Raw genomic sequence first — 14,451 nt, 5'->3', positions numbered from 1 at the left:
ACTATACAAGAAAACAAGGATAACTAACTGAAACTGTATTGTGTGCTTATAAAACTAACTAAAACATATAAAAATTACAGATAAAATTCCCTTCGTTTTCGTCTTTGGTCAACGTCAGATTGATATGAAATCAATTTATTTCACTCAAGCAATTTTAGCTAGCTGTACCATACGACACATCACGGTCCATCACCTCTCATCACTTGTGGTTTCTAGTCGTCTTGTCGTCCCCATTCTACCTGGAATATGAAGACTAAAGTTGGGAGAAAGCAGCAGAGTCCTGTCTGGGATTTATGTGAATAAAAAATATGAAATAACTAAATTAAAACTAAACATTTAGAAAAAACGAAAACTAGTAAAAACTAGCAAACCTGCTCTAAAAACTAATTGAAACTAATTAAATTAGAGAAAAAAAGTCAAAACTAAATAAAACTAAACTATAATGAAAAATCCAAAACTATTAGAACCTTGGAACAGATCACTTTGTATGTTTTATATGGTATTGCATTTCTTTTCCCTTTCATTCTGTCACTCTGCTCTGTTTGTCTGTTTCCTTTATTGGCTCATATTCAGTGCATGAACATCTTAAAACATGATTTTTATCGAGATTCACCCATAAAGACCTAAACCTCCACCGATGAACAAAAGCATCTACTGAACTAAAATGTTTAATATCTGTTTAACCACTAGTCCTATCAATACATGTAAATAATTGATGTAAAATACAGTTTGTCATCTTTTCATGGTCATCAGATATGACCCATTTGGACGTTCAGAAGCTCCGTAGTTACCGTGGAAACACCGTCATCTTCTACAACATTGATTCACCAGTAAAACCCATGGAGTCTGATAAAAGACAGTGGATAGAGACACTTGTTTTTACGTTCACTTATTGATGTTTTTGCTGAAAAACTCACTTTATCTTCAGTTTTCTCTGTTTAGATATAATAACTTTTGAATTAACTATGAGTTTTCATGAACATCTATGTGAAATATAGGAAGTCAAATAGGAAAATACATTATTTACAGTGAAAAATGTAAAATACAGAGGATAATGTTATAATAAATGGAGATAAATCACTCAAAAAATATTAAATAGAGAGAAAAAAAATCATTAGGGAACTGACATAAAACTAGCCCTGGGTCTGTATGGGTTAAAAATAGAAATATATGTTAATACAATATGTGGAAAACAGGATGGAAAAGACGTCAGGGGTTTAATTTTTAGACACACTGGCTCTATTTTCTTTCTTTTTTCTTTTTCTGTGTGTGTTCCAGTGTTGTCAGCCTCCATCAGTCTCCAGCAGTAATCACCTATAAATGATTCAGTCATGGCTGATGCTCCTGCAGCTCTGATGTGAAAAGAAGGGATTTTTTTGACACTTTACCTCTCACGGTACTTCCAGCAGTTTCCATTTCTCTCTCTCTCTCTCTCTCTCTCTCTCTCTCTCTCTCTCTCTCTCTCTCTCTCTCTCTGTCTCTCTCTCTGTCTCTCTCTCTCTCTCTGTCTATCTTTGCCACCAACCATGTTTTTTTATTCCCAACTATAATTTTTATTCCAGCATGTCTGACACGTCTGCATCTATTTGAGGTATAATGTTTTAGTTAGTGGTTGCGTGTCTTGAATATGGTGGCCCAGAGGTGCAACAGCCCAAAAAATTATCCACTGTAAGAAAAAAAAAAGAACAGCCCAAAAAATTATCCACTGTAAGAAAAAAATAGACAACAGCCCAAAAAATTATCCACTGTAAGAAAAAAAAAAGAACAGCCCAAAAAATTATCCACTGTAAGTTAAAAATAGACAACAACCCAAAAAATTATCCACTATAAGAAAAAAAAAGAGAACAACCCAAAAAATCATCCACTCTAAGAAAAAAAAAAGAACAGCCCAAAAAATTATCCACTGTAAGGAAAAAATAGACAACAGCCCAAAAAATTATCCACTAGCCCAAAACATTATCCACTATATATTTTTAAAATAAGTTTATTTTTAGCGCACCGACCTCCACTTCCGGTGGGTTACTTCCTTAGCATTAGCCACATTAGCTGAAGGCCTTAAAAATTTTCAGCCTATGCTTTTATTTTTTGTGGTGGCTTTAATTTTAAAGCAAGAGACCTTTTGGGGTTTTTTTTTCTTATAGTGGATATTTTTTTTGGACTGTTCTCTTTTTTTTTCTTACAGTAGATAATTTTTTAGGCTGTTCTTTTTTTTCTTATAGTGGATAATTTCTTGGACTGTTCTCTTTTTTTTCTTATAGTGGATAATTTTTTAGGCTGTTCTTTTTTTTCTTATAGTGGATAATTTTTTGGGCTGTTCTCTTTTTTTCTTAAAGTGGATAATTTTTTAGGCTGTTCTCTTTTTTTCTTATAGTAGATAATTTTGGGGCTGTTCTCTTTTTCTTCTTATAGTGAATAGTTTTTTGGGCTGTTCTCTTTTTTCTTATAGTGGATAATTTTTTGGACTGTTGTCTATTTTTTTCTTACAGTGGTTCATTTTTTTCAGGTGTTGCACCTCTGGGCCACTGTACCTGAATGTACAAGGATATATAAAATGTTTGACAGGGTCATTTGACATACTAGTGTGCTCAATCTGTGTTAAAACATATTTTGCTTTTAATTTGACCAAAACTTTACAATATATTTCCCAATCTTTTGGTATTAGTATTTTTAGTTGCATTTGTAGAATTTAGTCAAAATTGTAAATAAAATCAGGTTTAGGCTTATTTTTCACAGCTTCATGGTGGACATAAACCAGCTCCATAGTGGTTAAAGCTGCAGTGTTTGCTGTTTTTTGGTGTTATTCTATAATAATCTTCAATATATTATAATTCATGTGGGGCTGAGTGATAAAATGATGCTGATAACTGCTGCAGCATGTTTTTATATTTTGATAATTAGCATGATCTTTTAGGATTAAGTTTAAGGTTTATTTTATAGTGTGAGCTAGAACACTTTTTTGTAATTTTATTGAATTTTTCTTTCTATGTGTTTTTTTTTAGGTTTTAGGTTAATTTTATATCAGCCAGAACATAGTGTTTCACTGCCTTTGTACATTTACTTAACTTTACTCCACATGTGGATGTTGAACAAATATTTTATTATTATAATTCAGCGTGATTTAATTCTTTTGTTCATTCTATCTTTGATTTCTCACGTTTTGCCCTCTAACAGCTTGTTCGGACCATAAAGTGCTAAGAACCACAGATAATCATCTTCGAAAGTCAGCCTTTAAACTCTAAAAGCCTCAAGATTTTGCTGATATGAACATTTTTATCATAACATTTGTAAGCCTTATTGCAGATCTGTTGTCAGGTTTAGCCCATAAAGACCCAAACACCCACCAGCGACCAAAACCATCCACTGATCTAAAATGTTTATTACCTGTTGATCCACTAATCCTATCAGTACATGTAAATAATTGGTGTAAAATAGTTTGTCATCTTTTCATGGTCATCAGATATGACCCATTTGGACGTTCAGAGGCTCTGTAGTTACCGTGGAAACACCGTCATCTTCTACAACATTGATTCACCAGTAAAACCCATTGAATTTAATAAATGCCAGTGGGTGGACACACTTGTTTTATGTTCAGTTAATCTTATATTTTCTGAAAAAGTCACATTTTCTTCACTTTTCTCTGTTTTGATATAATAACATTTGAATTTACTCTGATGTTTCATGAACATCTAAATTAAATTCAAGACATTAAATATAGGAAAATACATGATTTACAGTGAAAAATGCAAAATGTAGAGCAGGGGTGTCAAACTCATTTTCTTTCAGGGGCCACATTTAGCTCAATTTGATCTCCAGTGGGCCGGACCAGTAAAATAATAACATAATAACCTATAAATAATGACAACTCCAAATTTTTTATATGCAAAAAATAACATTAAATTATGAAAACATTTACATTTTACGAACTATACAAACAAAAAAGATGTGAATAACCTGAAAAGACTGAAATTTCTGAAGAAAAATAAGAAGAAATAATAAGAAAAATTTGATCAATATTATGCCTCAACTTAAGATTAATACATGTGCATTACAGATCAGATCTACCAAGACACAAAACAGGCAGAATATTGTTAAAATTGCACTTATTTTTCTTTAGATATTTCAGGTTGTTCATATTTGTTGTTATTGACATTTTATTATTAAAGGATATCAGAATTTAATGTTCTTTGCAGTAAATCAAAGAGAAAAAATTGGTGTTGCTGTTATTTATAGGCCTGATGTCATATTATTTTTTTCACATTAAACCAAGAAGAAAATTTTGGAGTCATTATTTCTAGGTTATTATGCTGTTATTTTTGAGTTCGACGCCCTCGACTGTTAGTATATTCTGCACTTTACAAATTCATTCTGCGGGCCAGATTGGAACCTTTGACTGGCCAGTTTTGACCCCTGGGCCGCATGTTTGACACCTGTGATGTAGAGGATAATATTATAATAAATACTGTTGTGATAAATTGCTTAAGAATGGTCAAATAGAGAGAAAAATTCATTTGGGAGCTGCCACAGAAGTAGCACTAAAGGGCTAAAAGTGGAGATTATAATAATATGTAGCTGTAAGACTCTCACAGCTGAAAGAAAAAGCAAACAAGTGGTTCCAGGCACAACAAACCCCGCCCCTTGCACACATTGTAGCTTATTTTTGATCAGTCCAGTTGATGTCATCATGTCTATTCATGTGTCGATGTCAGCATATCAGTTACTTCTATGTATGTGCCAGGTTTGAAGTAAATTCAAGCAAAATTGGTGTTTTATAGACATGTGAAATTTCGCCCATTATAAGTAAATGAGAGAAGAAAAAATGTTTAAAAAATTCATACAAAATTTGAACTTTGACCTACTTTTCCCAAAATGTAATCCCATCTATTCTGGGTCACTGGCAATTTATAACCCCAATTTGGCATGAATTCAACTAATAGTTTTGCTGCTAGAATGTTAACAAACAAACTGAGGTGGAGTAATAAATATTCTAATCATCTGCTGTTGCTTAAGTCAAAAATGTAAATCTGAACATTAGCAAAGAGGATGGGAGGTCTTTGAAAATGAAAAATATGAAGAAACCTCCATCTGCTGATGAAGCTCAGCTAAAACAGTTGAACGTAGCCTACATGTTGATTATATCACCAGAAGGAGCTGTTCCTGTTGAGAAAAACAGGGTCATGTATTATTCAGCACCTCCTCCTTTAACCTTTACGTGAGCACAGCAGGACACATCTAAATGATAAATGTGCAGATTAAATATCTAGACATTTATGAGGAAGAGTTTCTGTATCATAAAGTCCTGGATGTATACCATCACCTTGGATTTAATAACGTACATGGAAGCAGATCATGTTCCTTTTGAAATCATCACTTAGCTTTTAATGATGTTGTGTAAATTACATTTTGGAGAGAGCACTTTAATTTGTGCTCCATTTTCAGTCACACAGCGGATCAGTGGGTGTTGGTGTGCACTTATTATTGTGATAGTCATCCTGTTTGACACAGTAAACCCACAGCTGTGGCTTTGTCCACAGAGATCACTTTCATCCTACTCACTGTCAGCATGTCTGGCCTAAATATTTACTCTTTTTCTATTCTGAATCTCTCTCTCTCTCTCTCCCTCTAACCATGCCGTCTTTCCCCTCCCCCTCCTCCCCCTCCTCCCCTCAGTGAACTGAAGCAGGAGCTGGACGAGGAGAGCAGTCGTTGCCTCCTGCTGTCACGCCAGAGTTGTTTCAACCAGCGCTGCTGCATCCGCTGCTGCTCGCCCTTCACCTTCCTGCTCAACCCCAAGCGCCAGTGTCCGGACTGTCGCTACAACGTCTGCAAGGCCTGCCGGGTCTACATCAAGCGGGACAAAGTGTGGATCTGTTTGACCTGCCAGAAGACCAGGTAAGACAGCGGTAGTGGGACGGTCGGAGTGTCTGTGCTTTATGTCCACACAGGTTTTCTGTGGATCATCTGTGGAGCTGCTGCTGTGGTCCTGCCTCCAGCATCGTTATTCATTCATCCATAGAGTTGGGATAGTTTTATCATACAGGTAGAGGGTTCTGCTGTTGGTGTCAGCTGCGGTATTAGTATATCCACTGGTAGTACTTGGAGTGGTAGTATTAGCAGTTATGGGTATTTGTACTAGTCGTTGGTAGTTATACTAGTAAGAGCAGTGCTAGTATTTAACTGTTATAGTTCAGTTTGCTGTGCATCCATGTGCCCCCCCCCCCCCCATCTCTCTTAAACCTGTGTATGTTTTTTTTTATTGATTTTTTTCAAATATGAATATGATACAAGCTTCCTGATTACTACTATTTGACTTCTTTGCACAACATAATATAGAAATGAAAATTCAAGGAAGCATAAAATAATGATACACGTAAAAGAAAAGAAAGAAAAAAAAGTCATATTTGAAAAAGAGTGAGAAGAAGCAGAGCTTATATTAGCTCTGACCCCTTTGTCTAAACCAACAATATGTACATATATACATACATACATATACACCCATATACCTACACATCTATCATCTACACATATATACATATATATATATATATATATATATATATATATACATACATACATACATACATACATACATACATACACACACACACACACACACACACACACACACACACACACACATATATATACACACATACATATACATACATACATGCACACATGCATACATATACACATCCACATATATCATATACACATACCCCTACATATACATACTTACACATATATGCATATACGCACATATACATACCCATGCTCATACACTTACATATACATGTATAAATTCATATATACACTGTTCCATACAGACACATATACATTCACATCGGCTTCTCTGCCTCTAATCCCTATGCCATATCAATAAGTAAAGGAAAATAGTCAGTAATGATAATTATCAATTATAACTCCTAAACCAAATATTTTTGTACATTTTCTTAAACTGGTTCATATTTGGACTTTGCTTGAGTTCTTCACTTAGATTGTTCCATAGCTTAACACCAGAAATTGATGATCAAAAGCTTTTTAAGGTTGTTGTCCTGTTTTTGATTTTAAAGTGATGTTCCCCTCTTAACTGATAACCTCCCTCCTGATTTCTAAAAATTTTTGGGATATTTTCAGGTAATTGTCTGTTTTTTGCCTTGTACATGATTATTGCTGTTTGGTAAGATACGATATCCTTGAGTTTCAGTAGTTTTGATAGGGTTTGGGTCTGTGGGACCTGTTTTCATTTTTTATTAAAATAAAAATTATGAGTAATTATTTTTTTTAGGAATTTTTTCCTCTCATATCTTAATTTTATTACATTTTATTGAAAAAAACAAACTAAAAACAAGTAGCACTTTAATTTTTTAACAGTGATCTACCAAAGGCAAAAGGCAAATACTAAACATATATGCTTTTGAAGTTGCTTGTTATTGGGATGAAGTAAACATCTGTTCAGTATTTTAACGTAAAATTGTTTGATTATGTTGAATTAAAAACCCACATATACAGCTGGTCCACCAGACCAAACAAACACTGGCTGAATAACAAAAATCTGAACACCACACACGGGTTAACCCCAACTGGTCTAGACAGATGATCATCCTCCAAGAGTCAGAGTCTGCTCCAGGTTCCTAACCACTGTCACCAAGTGTTTGTTCCTGGAAGATTCTGTTGGACGTCTGGGAATTGGTTTAAGAGTCTGGTCAACACCAGCTCTAAATATAAAGTGTCATCATGAGATAACTTTAGAGAAAGAGAACATCAACATGAAAAAGTACATTTGCACACATCATTTATCAAGTGGGCAAATTTTTTAGCTAAAGATCTGTATTTTATGGAACTGTTATCCTTTTTCAAATACCACTCACACAGTACAGGAGAAGTTCCAAACCTTTTGCTAGGCTGCATTAAATTAACAAGAAGACGTGAAAAGACTGTCTGTTACTTTGAGAAATAAAAATTCTGAATGAAGAAGTTTGTGAATTCAAACACTGGTCACATTTAAAAAGACTGTCTGTGAACTGTTACCGAGAAATGACTCTTTATTTGTATTTTACCTGTATCAGTATGGACCAGCACAAGTTATAAATAACACTGTGTTAGTATTAAATACATTAAATAATATAAATAATAATTCATAATTTTTTTCTCTCTCTGTTCTTTTTGTTTTGTTTGTTTGTGAAGCGTCTTTGAGTGTCCAAAAAAGCGCTGTATAAGTGTGATGTATTAATATTATTACTATTTTAAAACATTGTGATTATATCTGGCTCATTGTCAGAAAAATAAGTCAACATTTTGGGTGATGCATACAATGGTAAAGAGTCATCCACGTGTTACTATGGCAACCTGTCCACGTGGTACCACATTCTCATGTCAATAAAACAGAGACTTTTCAATATTTTATTCCAAAATTTATTTTCAGCATAGTTAAACATAATATATAAAAGGTTTTGTCCTACTTCATATCAATTTCTGTCGAGAACCGCATGTTTTGAATGTTTGCGTAAAGCTTAAAAAACTGACGTCCGTTTCAAGTCCATGTGTTACTGAGCAGTAATTTGACCTATTTCACCTGAAATTTTTATCTCCCCAAATGTTGTTATACATAATGTTAAAGTGCTTATAAATACCTACTCAAATATGTATAATACATGCATATAAGTTACTCTGCTGACATGACGGAGACTGAAATGTGTCCACGTGTTACCGCTTGATCGGACCCTTTAGTTGTGATGTGACTCTATATAAATTCGATTTGTGTTTGAAAATATGTGTGTGTGTCATGTACTGTACAAGGAGCAAAGTCAAAGATGAGACTCTGACGTCAGAGGTTATTAAGGTCTTTACTTTGCCGCTGAAGAGATGGATTTAGCACTTATTGAACATAACATAGTGACTAAGAGACGCTACATGATAAATCCTCTGCTGGCTGGAATATCTGCCTTGAGCCTCACAGAACATGACAGAAAAATGACAAGTCAAAGACATGACTACACTCACAGGGCTATGTACTGTAGGAGGAAACACAGGGGGGCCTGACTTTTACTACAAACGGTCTGATTATCAAGTGTTGAATGCAGTGTTTCAAAGGCTGGACTTGGATGTTTGTGTGGTTGCAGTGATTTTCATGTTTCAGCTCAAGGATGGGATGTTTGGGAATATGGATGCACTTCTCAAATGTTTAAAAAGTTCATTAGTTGTAACTTTAACAGCAGTGACAGCTTCAGGATGTTGTAGTATAACATAAATCTAGTGGTCTGACAGGAAACCAGACCTCTGCACCCGCATTCGACTTACAAATCCAGCCTGTGATGGTAGATTTTCCCCGGACACACACACACACACAGAGGCCACTTTTATTTATTTATTTATTTTGCACAACAACAAATCTAACATTTGGACAAACAAAGAAACAAACTGTGCAGGTGGGATCAGAAAACCCCATGGGGCTTATAAAATGAATCTCATCTCATTACAGCGTTACCTTAAAGAAAGACAATAGGAATAAAAGAATAATATACAAGAATATAAACAGAGAATAAAAGAAAAGGAGTATGTGTAAGTGTGTGTAAGGATGGGAGAGTGTGTGTATGAGAAATATTTAAATTTGTTGAATCAGATACTGTATGTCCTAAGCCACTTGACTTTTATAATATAGATCACAGGTGTCAAACATGCGGCCCGGGGGCCAAATCCAGCCCGCCAAAGGGTCCATTCCAGTCAACAGGATGAAATTTGTGAATTGCAAAAATTACACTGAAGCTATTAACAATCAATGGTGTCAAAATCCTTTTAATTCATGTTCCACATACAGACACATACAGTCCAATTAGATTTCAAGTGGATCAGACCAGTAAAATATTATCATTATAACCTATAAATAATGACAAACCCCAAATTCTCTGTTTTTTTGGTGTAAAAAAGTAAAATTACATGAAAATGTTTACATTACCAAACTAGACTTTTACAAAAAAACGTGAATAACCTGAACAAATATGAACAAATGGAAATGTCTTAAGAAAGGTAAATGCAATTTTACCAATATTCTGCCTGTTACTGAATGTTTTGTGCGATTGTAAATGCACATGTGTAAATGATCAACTGGTAAACCGAGGCAGAATATTGTTAAAATTGCACTTCTTTTTCTTAAGACAATTCAAGTTGTTCATGTTATTCAGATTTTTACGGGAACTTTGTAGATATAAACCTGATCATAATATAATTCTACTTTTTTCTTTGTTATTATTTCACTGGTCCGGCCCACTGGAGATCAAATTTGGCTGAAAGTGACCCCTGAACTAAAATGAGTTTGACACCCCTGATATAGATGCTTAATTTATAAACTATCCTTTCACAAAATATGTGAATAACCGGAACAAATATGAACAACCTGAAATGTCTCAAGAAAAATAAGTGCGACTTTAACAGTATTCTGCCTGTTACTAAGTGTTTTGTGCCTTCGTAGATCCACTGTGATCTGTATGTTGTAATACACATGTGGAAATGATAAACTGAGGCTGAATATTGTTAAAATTGCACTTATTTTTGGTACTTAACCGTGCTGCTGGACAGAATGTGGGGGAACCATGGTGGATCATGTCCATGTTTTCTGGTCCTGCCTCCTCTATCCAGACTTAGTGGAAAGTAGTATCTAAAATCATCTCTAAAGTTTAGGTTTTAAAATCTACACATCATTCACTTCCCTCTTTCTTGGCTGATGGTCTCAGTAAGAATGATGCTTACCTCCTCAGGGTCAGCGAGGAAAAAGACCATTACAAAATACTGGCTTAAGAGAGAACGTCCACCAATGCTTGTCTTTATCAACATTGTAAAACATCTGCATTTACTACAGGGTGGGGAAGCAAAATTTACAATGAACATTTAGTTTTTTCTCAGCAGGCACTACATCAATTGTTTTGAAACCAAACATATATTGATGTCATAATCATACCTAACACTATTATCCATACCTTTTCAGAAACTTTTGCCCATATGAGTAATCAGGAAAGCAAACGTCAAAGAGTGTGTGATTTGCTGAATGCACTCGTCACACCAAAGGAGATTTCAAAAATAGTTGGAGTGTCCATAAAGACTGTTTATAATGGAAAGAAGAGAATGACTATGAGCAAAACTATTAGGAGAAAGTCTGGAAGATACTATTAAAGAAGAATGGGAGAAGTTGTCACCCGAATATTTGAGGAACACTTGCGCAAGTTTCAGGAAGCGTGTGAAGGCAGTTATTGAGAAAGAAGGAGGACACATAGAATAAAAACATTTTCTATTATGTCAATTTTCTTGTGGCAAATAAATTCTCATGACTTTCAATAAACTAATCGGTCATACACTGTCTTTCAATCCCTGCCTCAAAATATTGTAAATTTTGCTTCCCCACCCTGTAGAACAGATGACCTACACAATATGACTGCAGAAAGAACTGGGTGAAGAACGTTTGGAAAAATGGCACATTTACATAAGGGTCAAAACACAGTATTCGAAATCTCTCTGACAGGACATTTTAGAGACACTTTGACAGATTAGTGTTGCTAAATGACCCACATTTTTAGTTTTTAATTCATTTTTGCTTTAGTTGGACCATAAGGGATTATCCAAAACAAGGAGCTACTTTATATTGAAATAAATGTTGGAATGGCAATTAATTAAAGTTCGCTCTCTGATGGGACATTACTGTGTTTGGACCCATAACCTGTGAGACAAATTTGTAAACCATTAAGTGTAAAAATCGTGTTGTTTGTCTAAGCCACAGGTGTCAAACATGCGGCCCGGGGGCCAAAACCGGCCCGCCAAAACTTCCAGTCCGGCCCGCGAGATGAATTTGCAAAGTGCAAAAATTACCCTGAAGATATTAACCGTCAAGGGCATCAAACTTGAAAATAACAGCATAATAACCTATAAATAACACTGGTGTACAAGGAAAATGCTTCCAGAATAAAAGTAATGAAATTTTACCACATGAGAGTCACTGATAAAGAAAAATCAAGTCAAAAATGCTGGTTGGCTGAACTTTCCAAGATACAGGCGTGGGTCAAAATGTGAAATTCAAGAATTAACCAGAGAATGGGTTTGACTCAAAAGGAATATTTGTCTCAGAGCTACAAGATCTACTTCAAAACACTGTCTGCACATTAGAATACATTCACTTTACAGGTTCTATTTAGTGGAAGATTTATAAAACTATTATATAAATGTACATAAACCAATATATATGTGGAATAACACTTCATCATATACCTTGAAAACATCAGCAAACTGGCACTTTTGTCATTTATTTTCCAATTAATCTTATTAAAATACGTAACATTTAGCACATTTAATCTCTGAAGCAAATCATTTCTAAAAAAAAATTGTAGACCAGTGTAATGACTCCAAATTTTCTTCTTGGTTTAATGTGGGAAAAAAATAATATGACATTATTCCTATAAGTAATGGCAACACCAATTTTTTTTTCTCTTTGATTTATTGCAAAGAACATTAAATTGTGATATCCTTTAACAATAAATTAACAATAAAATGTCAATAACCAGAACAAATATGAACAAGCTCAAATATTAAAAAAAAAAATAAGTGAAATTTTAACAATATTCTGCCTGTTTTGTGTCTTGGTAGATCTTATCTGTAATGCACATGTAGAAATCGTAAGTTGAGGTATAATATTGATAAAATTGTGCTTATTTTTCTTCAGAAATTTCTGTGGTTTTTTTTTCTTTAGATTATTGACATCTTTTTTGTTTCGCATAGTTTGTAAAATGTACAAATTTTCATAATTTAATGTTATGTTTTTTGCGTTGAAAAATTTTGAGTTGTTATTTATAGGTTATTATGTTATTATTTTACTGGTCCGACCCACTGGAGATCAAATTGGGCTGAATGTGGCACCTGAAAGAAAATGAGTTTGACACCCCTGGTCTAAGCAATGTGGTCTTTATGACCCTTTGACCTCATGACCTGTTTGTTTTGTTTTTTTTGTTTTTGAATCTGTGAAAAAAATTTCATAAATAAAGAGTTGCACTTATGTTTCTTGAGAAATTTCAGGTTGTTCGTGTTGTTAGTTGCTTTTATTATCGGTAGTTTGTCAATGTTAACATTTTCATTTTGTAATTTTGCTGTTTTTCACTGGAGATCATATTTGGCTGAATGTGGCGCCTGAAATAAAATGAGTTTAACACCCCTGGTCTAGGACAAAAAGGAAAATAAATGAAGTAAGGGGGTTGATATCTGTTAAAATCAAATATATAATAATAATAATCCCTGTATCCTTTAATATCAGTATTCCTTTTCTACTCTGACAGGGTTCCAGCAGCTGATACCAGTGGATGTGTGTGTCTGGGTCTGAATGCTTGATGTGTATAAAAGTATTAACCCTTTCATGTGTAGTGGTCACTACAGTGGACAGATTTTCTACAGTGTAATTTAACCTGAACTTCTATAACAGTACCTGCATAATATCTGCATGAGTGAATATAAAGGCTAGGAAATAAAATGTTATGAATATTGAACCCATAAAGACCCAGCACTTCTTTGATGACAGTTCCCAAATGATTTTTTTTTCTCTATTTAACCTTTTTTAAGTATTTGTCCACTTTTATTATTATATTATCCTCTGTATTTAGCGTTTTTTCAGTGTAGAGTAGGTATTGTCGTATATTTATTCTGTCGATCATGTTGATGTTCATTAAAACTCAGAGTAAATTCAAAGGTTATTAAATCAGAAACAGCCAAAACAGAAAAAAAAAGTGACTTTTTCAGCAAATTTATCATTAATCAAGTGTGTCCCATCCACTGTCATTGATCCAACTCCATGGGTTTTACTGGAGAATCAGTGTTGTAGAAGATAACAGTGTTTCCATGGTAACTACACTGTAAGACCGGATAAGTTGAGTTTACTTAAAAAATTTGAGTAAACCGGTTACCTTAAAAAATTTAAGTAGTGAATAATGAAAACTTGAGTGTATTAAACTTAAATACTTGATTTGAATGGAACTGCTATTTTAAGTACAACATACTGAATGCCAAGTTAATTTAACGTAAAATTTGTTGCAGTGTCAATTGCTTTGTATAATCATTAGACTTAATATCATCAGTTCATTGGACTCAATTTCAAGTTGATTTAAATTAAAATCTTTTGCAATATATAAGTATTTTGTGTACTAATTAACCCTTTCATGCACGAATAATGACAACATTAATCAAGATTTTTTTTCCTGAAAATTTTTATTCCTCTTTAGGCATGAAAAAAATAATGTGATTGAATTTTTTTTTTTTTTTTATGAACCTATTTTTCATGGAGTTACAAAAATGTCCACTCAGCTGGACACCATGTGTTTAATTTTTGAAGCAAAGAAGCATGCATTTACTGTCATACTGTGTGAAAACTATGAAATAAATGTTTTTTTAATGTTGCTAATCTGATGTTTTCTCACATTTTAACATACT

At 33.9% G+C, this 14,451-nt stretch overlaps 1 protein-coding gene across 3 annotated transcripts in view; it reads left to right on the top strand.

Annotated features, from left to right (window-relative positions):
* Positions 1 to 14,451, top strand: part of myripa (myosin VIIA and Rab interacting protein a) — a 71,543-nt gene that overhangs the window by 24,857 nt on the left and 32,235 nt on the right. For all 3 annotated transcript variants that reach the window (XM_030160093.1, XM_030160094.1, XM_030160095.1), the window contains exon 3: positions 5,668 to 5,889. In XM_030160093.1, the coding sequence (XP_030015953.1) occupies positions 5,668 to 5,889 (222 nt within the window). The remainder of the gene's footprint in view (positions 1 to 5,667; positions 5,890 to 14,451) is intronic.

Source organism: Sphaeramia orbicularis, chromosome 17, assembly GCF_902148855.1.
Source record: "Sphaeramia orbicularis chromosome 17, fSphaOr1.1, whole genome shotgun sequence".
Taxonomy (NCBI): domain Eukaryota; kingdom Metazoa; phylum Chordata; class Actinopteri; order Kurtiformes; family Apogonidae; genus Sphaeramia; species Sphaeramia orbicularis.
The sequence above is the reverse complement of the archived record's forward strand: the minus strand, read 5'-3'. Positions and strand labels throughout refer to the sequence as shown.